Source organism: Microcaecilia unicolor, chromosome 1, assembly GCF_901765095.1.
Source record: "Microcaecilia unicolor chromosome 1, aMicUni1.1, whole genome shotgun sequence".
Classification (NCBI taxonomy): Eukaryota; Metazoa; Chordata; class Amphibia; order Gymnophiona; family Siphonopidae; genus Microcaecilia; species Microcaecilia unicolor.
Genome location: NC_044031.1, coordinates 723,811,564 through 723,826,951, shown reverse-complemented (window position 1 = coordinate 723,826,951; position 15,388 = coordinate 723,811,564). Strand labels below are relative to the sequence as shown.

General features: G+C 39.0%; 1 protein-coding gene across 1 annotated transcript in view; it reads left to right on the top strand.

Moving 5' to 3' along the window:
- LOC115461927 (very long-chain acyl-CoA synthetase-like) overlaps window positions 1-9,365 on the top strand; it is a 77,377-nt gene extending 68,012 nt beyond the window's left edge. The window contains exon 3 of the mRNA XM_030191981.1: window positions 9,145-9,365. Coding sequence (XP_030047841.1) covers window positions 9,145-9,365 — 221 coding nt within the window. The remainder of the gene's footprint in view (window positions 1-9,144) is intronic.
- Window positions 9,366-15,388: the final 6,023 nt, after the last annotated feature.

Sequence of the window (15,388 nt, the reverse complement as noted above, 5' to 3'; positions counted from 1 at the left end):
GTCCTGAGGGGTATATGGGAGGCCTATAATAGGTGAGACCTGCAGGCGAGAATCCTGCAGTTTTTGTTTTAAGGCTTGTATCTCCCTGTGACAATGTGTATGATCAGCATCTTCACCTAGGGTGGGAATCTGCAGTGTTAACTGTCTTACTAAGTGTTTCAAGCCTGGAACCTGGCTTGCTTGTATTTCCAAAGCTGAAATTTGGGTCTGCATTTGATTTTCTTAGGCTACCTGTTGTTGGACTTGCTGTTTTAGAGAATCTGCTTGATAACTTAAGCAAGTAGTTATTGTGCATAAAAACTCCTTTTCTTTATCTATTTCCATACATTCTCTCTCTTTGGATTGTAATTTCTCTTTCAATTCTGCACACCCTTTAAATATTTTCTTACATATGGCCCCCATTAACCAAAGACAAGCAGCATTTCTCGTACGCTCTGACTTAACTGAATATAAGGAACAGTACTTTTCTAATTTGGTTTCAATATCAGAGGTGGTGATGATGTCATCAGCTACACCAAGGGTCCAAGGGTTAGGCCCAGAGGATACTACACATTGCTTAAACAGAGTGGGGTTGTCTACATCTAGAATAGTGTGCGTGTGTGTGGCACCCTCAGAATAAGCTGAAAAATCAGTTTTCTTTTTACGCCAAAACATGGCTATGCAGTAAAATTAAAGAATCCACACGTTGGTACAGGGAGAAGTTGGGGTAGGCTTTGCATGTCAGAAATGCACTCTTTTATGGAGAAGGGAGGCTTAGAAAGATGCTTACTGGCATGAAGACCGGCCTTGAAAATATGCCTGAACAACAAGTGGTTACCAGCCCCCAAAAGGATGGAAGTTTAGGAATGGATATATAATAGTGTAGATGGGGTAATAAAAAAAAATTAAAATTATCAGTGCCCCTTTATAGGGGTTTACCTGCTCCGGGGTCCAGTGGATTTTTGGGGCTCAAGGGACACTCAGGTACTAATATTACCATTAATTAAAAAAAGCTTGTTATGTGTATATGTTTGAAATTGGTGTTAATTAATTTTTAAATGCAGGGTTTGTGTGCTGGGGGAATTTGGAGTGTTGGACTCGTGCTGAGGGCTAGAGCTGGGGAGAGGGTTCTAAAGTGACATCACTCTGGGAGAACAGCTGAGCAAGCTGAGACCTGATTGCCTTGGTAACGGCTTGCTGGGAGGTGAGTGAGACACTGGGCAGACCTGTGTAAATGCTCTGGGCTCAGATGTCACACCAAATCTGTTTTAGAACAGTTCTGAGAGTATTTTAAATGACATGAAGGAGTGTGGAGTGAATGAGTAAGACTTAGTACTTAAACTAAAAGCCTGACGTGGTTTAGGGGCTTTAGAGAGGCCTGAGCTGACTGAGAAGTGGTGTGGAAAGGCAATGAACATAAACCCTGCCAGACTGTTAATGTGTAAATGAGCTGGTGAAACGGGTGGATTTAATAAAGTGTTATATGTGAGACCTCAGCATAAACGCTGACTATATTGTTTTCAAATATTCCTTCAAATCTAAATGGTCTGGGAAGGAGATTTAAAAGTATAAAAATTCCCAGTGACCATGAATAGGTAATCACCTATGAGAGAACATTGACTGCACCGTATTCAGGCGGCAGTGTATATTTCGTATTGCTGGGAGTTATTTATGTTAATCCCAGGTAATTTTTATGTTCTCGGCCAGTTTAAAGAAAATTACTCTCAACACTCCTTGTATTTGTCAACCATGGGAGGGAAAGACTAGGGATTCCTAATTATATGTTTTTTTTTCTGGAAGGTAGATAGGGAGTGTTATCACAGACCTAATTGAATCAGACTGTTAGTTAGAGTTTAGGGTTTATTGATTTGTTAAAGCGTAGTGTAGTAGGTATCCCTGTTCCTGGTTCCTGCTCCCTGGCCAGGGGTCATTGCGCCACACATCTCCTCATGGTACCCACCGTTTGAAGAGGAAAGAAGGAAAAGGGAAAAGAAAACTATCATAGCAAAGTCTACAAAAATATCCTTTTATACTTTTCTATAGCTAAAGGAAAAGGGTCATAGAGACTATTAGAGAGATATAAATTGCATATCCAAAAATCAGTTTTAATACAGCTGTTCCTTAATATATTTATAACCAATATTTATTGCATTTTAAAAGGAAGCATCTTGTGCAATAAATCATTTGAATCATTTTAATCTAAAGTACAGTGTGCAGTATTGTCATTCTTTAAAAAAATCTGAAACATCAAAGGAAATTCATCTAATATCTTGAATTGCACGCTACTTACCATATATGATATAGAATTTTCTTATTTTTCCTGTATTTCCCCTAATTGGTGAGTGTTTAGCATGGGAACCTTACCACCATGATTGAATCCTTTTACCATCTGCTTTTAAAACCTCACCCATAGGGGATCTACAATAGAGAAGAGGGTTAGAAGATTAAAGAGTTGCTAGGCACCAGTTCCAATACATTAGTGTGTCTTCACTAAGGTACATGCCAGCAGAAAATGAAAAATAAAGCCACAGGGACAGTAAATTAGATTGAGTTACCAAGGAAAGATGTGTGGTGCCTGTTTTCACTGTTACCAACAGGGGTTTTATTAATGAGACAAGATACTCAATTCTCTATAAAGCAGCAAAATACAATTTCAGTAACAATTTAACTTTTAGGAGGACAATATTATCTTGTGCACAATTTTCCTTGGCCACATTCTTCCACCAAATGGAGGTACATAGTAAGAGCCCACAAATGTATATTTTGCCTAGGGGACAGAAACAAAAAAAGGCAAAGATCTGCCACAGAAATAGCAAATCAAAAGAAAACAAAAGCAGATCAAAAAAGACAAAAAAAAAAATAGAACAGGAGGGTAACAGAAGAAGTGGTTTATTACAAGTTACCCGAAGTGGCCACGTTTCGCCCTCAGGCTGCGTCAGGGGTAAAAAAAAAAACTAATAGGGGTAAAAAGCAAAGTGAACCCCTAAAAGTAGTCATACAACCACCTAAAAAAATACAAAATAAAATAAATAAATAAAATCTCACAATGCTTGGCCTCAATTGCCGTCTTTTATGCACATTCAATGATCTAAAAATATTGAAATTAATATTCACTTTGTTAAAAAGTAAGAATCAGTGGGTTTCCATGTTCTAATAGATAGCAACTCAAATCAATAGAAATCAATACAAAGTACCTAAAAACATCATACTGTTCTATGACAATCACATATATCCTGATGATGATATCATTAAAAAGAACTCCATAGTGGCCATGAAAAAAACTGATCACAACTCACAGGCAATCCAGCACTCATTACTGTTGTTTGAATGTACAAACATCAGTTGAAATTGTGCTGTTGCAACGCACCAAACGTGCTTACCCTGATACTTGTGTCATTAAAAAAACTTTGCAGTGGATGTAGCAATACTGATTCAGAGGCGCTCAGCCAAACTCACAGGCAATCCAGTGCTTTATGCTGCTATTTGAATGGGTGGATATGCATACATAATAAACCCTAATGATTTTCTCATTACAAAGAATTTAGCAATCCCACTCAGCACAACTGGCATGTAATGCAGTGCTCTTTATCAGTGGAGTTCTTTTTAATGATATCATCATCAGGATATATGTGATTGTCATAGAACAGTATGATGTTTTTAGGTACTTTGTATTGATTTCTATTGATTTGAGTTGCTATCTATTAGAACATGGAAACCCACTGATTCTTACTTTTTAACAAAGTGAATATTAATTTCAATATTTTTAGATCATTGAATGTGCATAAAAGACGGCAATTGAGGCCAAGCATTGTGAGATTTTATTTATTTATTTTATTTTGTATTTTTTTAGGTGGTTGTATGACTACTTTTAGGGGTTCACTTTGCTTTTTACCCCTATTAGTTTTTTTTTACCCCTGACGCAGCCTGAGGGTGAAACGTGGCCATGTCGGGAAACTTGTAATAAACCACTTCTTCTGTTACCCTCCTGTTCTATTATTTTGCCTAGGGCCCAAAATGGTGTTAATCCAGCCCTGTCTGTGGGACAGTAGCATCTTGTGATTAAACTGTAACATTGTTCCTTTGAGATATCTAATACTTTCATATATTGTCTCACTTGGGTTAATTTGTTTACTCCTTCCAAATGAACAGAATGGTTGGGTGCTACACTGCTCAACTCCCCACCCCCTCCCACACACACACACCCACCCCTTCCCTGTGTCTTCCAATTGAAAGACACACACAGAACAGGTCCACTTGCACACACACATGCAAAGGGATTGGAAAGAATTGCATGAGTCATGCTGCACATGCTTTCCCCACTTGCTTTAAACAACCAGGCCTTAAGTATATAATTAAGTTTAATGACAAGAAGTACATTTTCCCTGACCCTTCTCATGTATCTACATTTGTCCCTGCCAGTAGACCGATGGAGTCCCCTGTAATGAGCTCCCCTATTATCATGTTACCTATTGTATTATGGATAAGCTGGAAATTGGTGTTCCTGCCACTTTTTTCTTTTCTTTTCTTTTTTTTTCTTTACTATTTGGAGTTCCTTTGTATTGTGGACTAGAGTAGATAAGCAATTTTGCTCCATTTGCTGTAAGTTTTCACTTGGTTTATTAAATTGTAAAGGAATACAATTTTTTTTTCAAAAAGTAAAAAATAAGGCCTTGATGCAGTAAGTGGTACATTGGGACAGTGATTGTTACTCTAACCTGTGCACTAAAAAATCTTTTACACTCAGCAGTAAACTAATGGCATGCAAATTACAGCAATTTTAAAAAGTGTGTGGTGTCAATAAAACACTGCAGAATGTTTGCTGCACCAGGAGTATATTTCTTCTTAATGCATGTGCTCTGGGTTGTTCCCAAGTACCTTCCCAGTGGGATGTTTGTGTCACTCAGCTTTGGGATTGCCTATGATTGTGGCTGATTTCATCCCTTTTGTTGTCAGAGAAAGCAAAATGCTGTTAACAACATTGTAAGTTTTATGTTAAAATGTACCTGCTGTACACCTCCATGGGTGAATCTCTCCATAAAGGCAGTTAATAAATCCCAATAAATAAACCCAATAAATAAATAAATAAAATTGCTTACCTTTAACAAGGATTCTCCAAAAAGAGCAGGAAATCAGATACACATACCGTTGCATCAGCCCAGGGAACTGTCAATTTAAGTATAGACTGAAAGTAGGTCTCTGCATCCAGGACTTTCTGAGCTCTGAGAGCACTATCTGTTTTAAAGCCATTAGATGACATCGGCTCTGAATGTGTCTAATTAGTCTTGCTGTTTACAGAGAACCCCTGTTATTGGGAAGCAACTATTCTTTTCCTGCAAGTATATAGTAGCTAATTTTAATTATATTTCTTTTTGATGAACAGGCTGTTTATATCATTTATGCTTTTAATGTTATTTAATTTTGTTTTAACTAATTTGTGTATACTAGCATTAATTGATTATTTTATTGCTATTGTTGTTATTACTGATTTGATGTTGCTGCTGTTTTATTATTTTATCGATTGCTGCACATCCTCTTGGGCATTTGATGAAAGAGAATGTTATAAATAAAGTGTTCTTGTTAATAAAAGGATGTAGTTACCCACCAACCCTCCAAAGAACATAAAAATGGGAGAAACTAATAGCTGGAGGATGGAATAAGGGAATTTATTAAAGGGTTCTATAGCCAGCGGTACGTAATCATTTGCTGACTTCAATGCCTGGTCCTGTCTGGGCTTCAGCATTGAATATCTGGTTTTGTAGAGCCGGCTAATGCATAGCCAGTTGTCCAATATTCAGCATTTAGGAGCCCTTTTATTATGCCACAGTAGGGCTACTGCACGGGGGTAGCATGTGCCAAATCAACCCTACCGCCGGGGTAGCACGGGCACCCGGCGGTAGTTCCGAAGTTCGCACACGCAGTTTCCCATGGTAATCGGCAGCACAGCCACATTGCCGCAAGTAGCACGTGAACCCTTATCACCTTCTAAATAGGTGGCAGTAATGGCTCAGGCAATAAATAGCCGTGCACTAATTTTAATATTAGCGCACAGCCATTTACTGCCCCATTTTTAAAAAGGCCTTTTTCTAACTGCCGTAAACAACATGCACACTTATGGAAACCTTGGAAGCACTGACATTTTTAAATGAAGTTGCATTATCCCATAACCATTATAGTAGAAATCACATTCTCTATAAGCAGTACATCATATCATAGAAGACATAAAAATAAAAAGGGATTATCTACTGTAGGAAGCAAAATACAAGATCACTTTCTACCCCAAAATAAAACCCACTAATAAATTATCTGGATACCCAAGAAAAGTTAAAAACTTGTGGGGCAACAGTGAGCTGTATTTTCAAAGCACTTAGACTTACAAAGTTACATAGTAAGCTGTGGAACTTTAAGTGCTTTGAAAATGAGCCCAGTGACTCCAGCCATCTTATTAGTGGAACATAACCACGGAAGCTTGGTATGGTTGCATTCTCAATATGGTAATACCAGAGTCCAACTAAGGAATAGGTTATTTTGAGTTAGTCTTCACTAGACCAAACTTGCTTTCCTTGTGCCATCACCATCCTGCTGGATAGGCAGTGTCTTAAAAGGTGGAGGATAAAGGATTTTTTTAAAATTTTTTAACATTTATACCCCACATTATCCCAAGCAAACTCGGGTTCAATGTGGCTTACATTTGAAAATACAGCGAGATAGAATAATAGAATTCAGTTATATCATGGGAGCAAATATATAGATATGTCTGAAACATTTAACTTTTAACAAAGTTGAGATTAGCATATATATACCCAACTGGACATTTAAAAGTCTGTCCTTTAATGTTGCCGCATGTTCAGGAATCGTAGCCATATGTACTAGCATGCACATACCAGAACAGGCATCCTATACACACATTGCAAAAGCAAACAACAACTTCTACACAGTATATCCGAAGTTTAACTTTTATTTTCTCATTTCCATCTTCCAAAATTCTAGACAGCAGATATACAGATCATCAAGACCCAAAGCAGTCCAAAACAAGTAGTCAGAAACAACACAGTTTACACCTAATTGTTTAACCAGCCTTAGAGTTCACCTTTGGGTTTAAAAAAGCAAAACCATACATACATGTAAGGACTGGATAAACGAATTAGAACAAAGTTTAAAGCAAATGCCCTTAATATTTAATACTTGGTAGCAATAATGAAACAGTGATGGAATATTCACATAGCAAGCAGCCTGCACCAACAGATTTATTTTCCCCTGAATATAATTAACTTTGTATGAACATGGTGGCTAACAGTGTGCTGAACTGGACAATGTTGCCACATTCAGACTGACTTTGGACAAAACTTCTGCATGAAGGGAATCCCTTCCCTCATTATTCAATACCTCTCTGTGAAATAGTATTAATAAAAAAGGCAAGTGCATTTTTATAATATACCACTGCAATCCAGAAAACAAAAGGAGCAAGTTCCCACATGCTGTCTTTTTCTTTTGATGGGGGCACAGGAAAAAAAAAGATGTTAAGTGCTCCCAAGTTTCAACTTAATTAATTATTTTTTAAATTGTACTTATAAATAGCAAGTCTGATTGTTAAACACCTGATTCTCATAACATGATGTCTGTTTTGATGACCCTTTACTAGGTGAAAAAAATCTCTGCTCGAATACATGCGGTCTCTATAACCAGCCCCTCCAAATGACACAATGATTTACAATTTAGAACTAATTACTCAATACTTCCCTGTGTACATCTGCATGCTGCAAAGCCAGGAGGTTTGAAAATATAAGCAAAATCAAATAAAAATGTTACCAACAATAAAGGACGACAACGTGGATAGAGTTGCTCATAGGTTTGCTTGTTTTGTTTTGGGTGAATGGAGGAGAGGGAAAGGGAGACCAACCTAACTGGTTTCAGCTTTTTGACATCTCCTGTTCTGGCTTCCTGTACCACTGTCCTTCACTGCTCCCTGCATCGCTGACCTTCTTCAATTTTCTGGGCCGCCGGCAGTGTCAGCAAGGTAAACACACTGTCTTACACAGCCCCGGAAGCTCTTCCTCTGTTGCAGCGTCCCACCTAGGCGGGACAAGAAATTGTAGCATAGGAAAAGCTTCCGGGCTACTGATGGCAGAGTGGTTGCCTCACTGACGCTATTGGTGGCCCCTAAAATTGAAGGACAGAGATGCAGGGAGCGGAATAGCGGTGTAAGGAGCGGTGAAGGACAGAGGTGCAGGGAATTGGAGTGCAGCCAGTAGTGCCTAAAACACAGGCACTTGACTGACCATCAGGATTGGGGGGCCTGGGCCTCTAAGACCCTCCCCCTAGCTACGCCACTGGATTAATTGCCACTAAAAACTCACAGATAGCCCTGAACAGACAATTTAATCAGCCAGGACCTGCTTCTGGTGGTTAAATCACCTTGAATATCGACCCAAAAGTTAATAGACTAAATTAAATATCCAAGGACTCGGAGGTAGTGCAATACTCCCTGAGCATCTGTGTTGTTGATGTTGGGTGGGATAAAATTTGGGATGACCATGACTCCTATGGTTCACCCTGTTCCACACCTAACCTTGTATTTTGCCCTTTTTAATTTGGAAAAATCAATTAGTACTAGTCCCTCTTAACTTTAAATGAAATGCAGAAATCTGAATTTATGCTAGTATCCCTGTTAAATCCTTTGCCCATCTGGGAGTCACTTTGGGCCCTGTTTACTAGGCTGCGCTAGAGGTGTGTTAGTGTTTTTAACCGTGTAGATGCCCATAATATTCCTATAGGCATCTACATGGTTAGCGTCCACTAATTTTTAGCATGTGCTAAAAACGCTAGTGCAACTTAGTAATCAGGGCCCTATATTTTCACATGCTTCACCTTCCTCCACATCCCAGCTTCTAGCCCATCAATACCTACCCAGGCTTTTTCCAGAGCTGATGTGCAGGCCTGTTGCTTCCCTTGGTACCCCAGCTATTATAGCAGCAATCCTTGTTATATTTTTTGGGAGGGACACACAAACTCAGTACATGTGCACTTGAATCTCACCTGTAGGTATCACGTAGTGAAGTATGTATATCGATCAGTTGCTTGAGTGTTTTGCCTGCTTTGAAATTTAAACATTTAAGTTTGCTGTATTTTCATGTTAAATAGTGCTGGATAATTTTTTTTTTTTAACAGGTCTTCCAAAGGCTGCGGTGATAACTTACAGACGTCTGTCATTAGCTTGTGGCCTGTTTGAAGCAAGCGGTGTCACCTCAGAGGACATTGTATATACTCCCCTGCCGCTGTATCACAGTGCTGCCCTCATGATTGGAATCCATGGATGTATTGACAAAGGTATGACTTTTCAAAATTTTAGTGCATACTTTAAATTCATAGATTTATGCCATCTTGGTTGACAGCACCAGTGAGCCATGTTGGTGGTAGGTGAACTTTTGCATCCCTTCTGCTAGCGTATAGGGGGACATTCAGGAAAACCAGTACAGATTCTGCAAGGGTGGGCTCCAGGAGAACCAGTTGTCCTGCTCGGGTCTAGGGAAAGAGGCTCTGAATGAGCTGTTGTGGGGGGAGGATTGTTTTTTGTGACAATTAGATGGGAGGGAATACGGACTTTTGTTGAAAGAATCTTCCTGTCTAGCCTAAGGAGTTAGTTGTTTATTCCTGGAGGAGTAAGTTATGGTTTATTAAATTATAATCTCTCTGGGCCAAGGTGGAGAACAACATTTATTTATGTTTATTTATGAAGGAATTTACTCAAGGTGGTGTACGGTAAGAATAGATCAAACATGAGCAGGAGGCAATTAGAGCAGTAAAAATATTCGAACAACAATACAAAATATGGCATGGTATTCTACTTCTATAAGGGTTATACCAAGAGCAACTCAAATATTGTTCTCACAGCGTGTGGTTGCCTTAATGTTTAAACTTCAATTAACTGGACCTCAATGCATCTTCAGGTGAATGAGCCCTTTTATTACAAAAGAATGCCAAAGTTGTAAATAGAGCTAATCCTATCAATGGTCCTTTTTTTCTTTTTTCTTTATCTAGACTGATAAGATACCCGTGCAAAAAAACTCTATTAAAGAGAAAAACCAACAAGTAATAAGTACTCATACAATAAAAGATTTTTTACCTTGCATCTGATCATTTTATATAAACTATGTGTACTCCATTTTGTGGCAGATTCAGTAAATGAGGCTCAAAATTAGGTGCCGGGAAAAATCCGCGCTGTGCTGTTCTATAAAGGATGCTGTGGGCTGAACATCCTTTATAGAATAGCGTTAGCACAGATTCTCATGCCCAACTTTGGGTGCAAGGCTTAAGCCTGCAGAAACCTGGTGTATATCCTTTCATGCAAGTTGGGTGCATAACCCTGGTATTCTGTAACACTGCACCAAAATTTTTGAAATGCCCCTGACCCTCCCATTTTCCTCCCATGGGCACGCCCCATTTTGGGTTGTGCGCTATAAAATTTAGGCACAGATGTTAAAGAATAACAACTAGGCCAAATGTGTGTGCAAATCCAAATTGATGCCAGTCAATGCGCCACTTATTGATCGTTGAGACCTCATTAACTAATTAATTTACAAGCACATGTGCCCTGCGCACCCAACTTTGGAAAACTTATATAGAATCCAGGGGTCTATATAGCTTCCAGTATTAGTAGCAACTGTTCCAGATGTACGAGAAAATGAGTTTTAAGGAAGCCACTAAACAATCAGCTGACAAAGGTAGTTTTGCGTTCATTTTCTCTTGTCTAGGTTGTGGCTGAAAATTAACCTATATCAATGTAATAATCGGGGTTTCGTTAAATTCAGTTTCCTTATATATCGCATATGTATAAATCAGAAACTCTAATAGTTCAATAAAATCAAAACTAAACAATCACAAAATAAATAAAATAAATAAAATATTAATGATATGTGCTCAGTTATTTTGGTGTATATACATAGACTCAGGAGTCAAGAAGTAAAACACCCCATAGACATCATAGCACGCCCTGCCTCCTCCTAATAAGGGCTGTTCAAAGTTTTTCTTTAAATTGCAAAGAAATGTAAAGCTGTTACTTAGCTTGAGGAGTAAGCTTAATCCAGTTGCTTGACGTGTATGAAGACCTTCGATACAACTTCCTGGTCAATGCAATACTTTTATCGTGCAACTTATCTTCAAACAATCAAAAAAGCAAAACAAAACAGTTTCTTAAGTTTTTGTTGAACTATTAGAGTTTCTGATTTATACATATATAAAAATTAACCTAAACATAGTCGGATGTCTTTTCTGCTCAGCTACGTATTACTATTACTACTACTAATCATTTCTATAGTGCTACTAGACATATTCAACACTGTATATTTATTTATTTATTTATTTGTTTGTTTGTTTGTTTGTAGCATTTATACCCCGCTCTTTCCTGCTCAATAGCAGGTTCAGTGCGGCTTACAATGTCTGGTTACAAAGTATCCCTGAGATAACATAGTTGTACAGAGTAGGACAGAGTATCCCTGAGTATCCCAGAGTATCCCTGAGTTGTACAGAGTAGGACAAGAGGAAGAGATGTGGGGGAAGGATTGAGGTATGGATAATGTTGGTGGTGTGGATTAGTTTGGATAGGCCTGTTTGAAGAGGTAAGTTTTCAGCAGCTTTCGGAAGGGTAGTTCCAACACAAGGGCAATCATTTATTGAAGTATACACAGCAGACTTGATGCAGTCCTGCATTTTGGTGCATAGGTGTGCCTGCCTCAGAAGTCAAGACAAATTAGTCCAATGAATAACAATGGTGAAACATTAAACAATTCAAAACAAGATTGCCAAGTTATACCATCAGTATACTGCGGTGAAGGAACTCAGAACTGAGCTGCAACGAGTTGCTTGTGTCAAGTTTGCTGTGCATATGTCAGTAAACGATTGCCCTTGTATTGGAACTAGATTGGTCTTCCCCCATGCTTCCTTTTTTTTTTGTTTTGCTTCTTTGTATGTGTGTTTGGGGGGGGGGGGGGGGGTCTTTTTTTATCACAAAGCTGGGATATATTTATTTATTAATTTATTTATGGTTCATTTCTACCCCACATTTTCCCACAAATGCAGGCACAATGTGGCTTACATGAATTATAAAATGAAGAAAAGTACAATACATGATTGCTTCTGAAGAGTAAGGAGATAACACAAGCAACAATGATAATGACTAAACAGCAGAGTTAATGATGGAGTATGTTTTTTCGAATAGGAACGTTTTCAGCAAATTCTTGAAAAGATGGTGATCAGCTTGCGATCTCAAATGCAAAGGTAGAGCGTTCCAATTCTTCTGGCTGGAGTAGTGGAAAGACGAGGCAAAAAAAAAGCTTGTATTTGACACCCCTACAAGTTGGGTAATGTAGTTGGAGATAGGAGCGAGATGTTTTTATGGCATTTCATGGTGGTAGATCTATTAAAGGAATCATATATTCCGGAGCTAATCCGTAGAGTATTTTATGAGTTATTGTGCAGATCTTGAAAGCGATTCGTTCTTTCACTGGTAGCCAGTGTAGGTTGAGACACAGAGGCTGCGCATGAACCAGGCGCAATTTTCCCAAGATGAGTCTCGAAGCAGTATTCTGGGCAGTTTGGAACTTTCTCAGTAAATGCTCCTGACAGCCCGCATATATCCCACTACAGTAATCTAGGTGAGACAGGACTAGCCAGTGAACGAGAGTGCGGAAGAGCTCTCTGGTGAGACAGAATCTAATACGCTGTAGCCTCCACATTGCATAGAACATCCTCTTGGTGACCGCTTGCACATGCAGGTCCAGTTGCAGATGAGGGTCCAGCTCAACACCTAGAAGCCGGAGGCTCTTTGAGATAGGAAGTGACTGGTCTTTGATGACAAGGGTGCTTGAAGAGAATTTGATATGGAGGGACGAGAGGACAAGATACTGAGTCTTCTCTTTGTTTAACTTAAACCCAAAGATTTAAAGAAAAAATTAGATGACACATCCAACTATCGACCAGTAGCATCCCATCCCCCTGATATTCAAACTAATGGAAAGTATGGTAACCAAGCAACTTATCAATTACCTAAACAAATTCACAATACTGCACGAGTCACAGTCAGGATTTCAATCCAACCATAGCACTGAAACCGTGCTAACCACCCTCATAACTGAATTCAAACAATTGATTGCAACCAGGAACAATGTACTGCTCTTACAATTTGACATGTCAAGCGCGTTCGACATGGTTAGCCACCAAATACTCTCGAACATCCTAGACTACTTCGGGATTGGAGGAAACGTACTAAATTGGTTTCAAGGCTTCTTAACAACAAGAACATATCAAGTGATTTCAAACTCAAAAACATCGACACCATGGAAACCTGAATGCGGAGTACCACAAGGATCACCGCTCTCACCAACTCTTTTTAACTTAATGATGACACCTTTAGCCAAATCGCTATCCAACCAAGGACTCAACCCGTACATCTATGCAGACGATGTCACGATATACATCCCATTCAAACACAAATCACAAATGAAATCAAACACAGCCTCCAAATAATGAACTCATGGGCGGAGTCATTCCAACTAAAGCTAAACGCAGAAAAGACACAATGTCTCATCCTATCCTCACAATATAACACAAACAAGCCCAATACTATAAACATCCCAGACTACACCCTTCCGGTCTCAGGCAGTCTGAAAATTCTGGGAGTCACAATTGACCGAAATCTCACACAAAGACCATGCGAAAAATACCGCAAAGAAAATGTTCTACTCAATGTGGAAACTTAAAAGGATCAAACTTTTCTTCCAAGGGAAATATTCCGCAGCCTAGTACAATCAATGGTACTAAGCCATCTAGACTACTGCAATGCTATTTATGCCAGTTGTAAAGAACAAATCATTAAGAAGCTTCAAACTGCCCAAAACACAGCAGCCACTCATATTTGGGAAAGCGAAATACGAAAGCGCCAAGCCCCTAAGAGAAAAATTACACTGGCTCCCATTAAAAGAACGAATTGCATTTAAAGTTTTCACCCTGGTCCACAAAATCGTTCACGGGGAAGCCCTGGCCTATATGTCAGAACTTATAGACTTGCCTACTAGGAACGCAAAAAGATCAGCACGCTCATTCCTCAATCTCCACTATCCCAATTGTAAAGGGCTAAAATATAAATCCACATACGCAACCAGTTTCTCCTACATCTGCACACAACTATGGAACGCACTACCGAAGGCCATAAAAACAACGCAAGACCTAACTATCTTCAGAAGGCTACTGAAAACTGAACTGTTCAAGAAGGCATACCAATAACATCCATCCTAAATACTAAATAATAAGAATGCACAAGAACTAGAAAACCGAACTCTTTTTCACTTGAATGAATAACCTCTTTGTTAAGAATGATCAAGCAGTACCACTTTAAGCCTTATGTTGATTATGGTCTCTCTATAGTCGATGTCCTAATGTATATTACAATCCAATCTTTCACTCAAGAACTAATATGCAATACCATAACGAATTCTTCTTTACCATGTATGTATGCACCTTAATGCAATGCCTTTTGTAATTCTGCTACCTGGAAATGGCAATCGCCATTATGGCAAATGTAAGCCACATTGAGCCTGCAAATCGGTGGGAAAATGTGGGATACAAATGCTACAAATAAATAAATAAATAAACACCTTTGCCCACAGATCCATGACGGAAAAACTCGCTTCGATCAAATCTGTGATTTCAGCCAATGAGGAATGGACGGGGATGTAGATGGTTATGTCTTCTGCATAGATAAATGGATTTAAGCCTAGGTTAACTAGTGCGTTTGCTAGGGGAAACAGTATGATATTGAATAGTGTTGGTGAAAGAGGCGAGCCTTGGGGGACCCCACATGAGGCTTTCCAGGGAGTGGAAAAAGCCAGCGTGGCTTTGACCTGGTATGTTCTTGAAGACAGGAAACCCTTAAACCAATGTAGCACACTCCCTCCGATGCCTAAGGTATCTAATAGATGTAGCAGGATATTATGGTCCACAATATTTAACGCCCTAGAAATATCGAACTGCAGCAGTAATATTATTTTCCCACAGATATCTCCCATTTAAAATTTGACAGGGCGGTAACTAGGACTGTTTCAGTGCTATACTGGGCACGGAATCCTGACTGTGAGTAATGGAGAATATCAAAGGTCTCCAGGAATTCATTTAACTGAGTATTTACCATGCTTTCCATTACTTTGATAATCAATGATATAGACGCCACTGGTCGATAATTTGAAACTACATCGGCTTTGATCTTTGGATTCTTTGGAATGAGTGCGAGAAGTATACTGCCATGCTCAGGGGAGAAGATGCCCTGTTTCATCATATAATTTAGATAAGAAGTCAGGTCAGTGATGAAGCGCTTTGGAGCCGCTTTTAAAAGGTTGCTAGGGCAGACGTCCAGACCACAGTA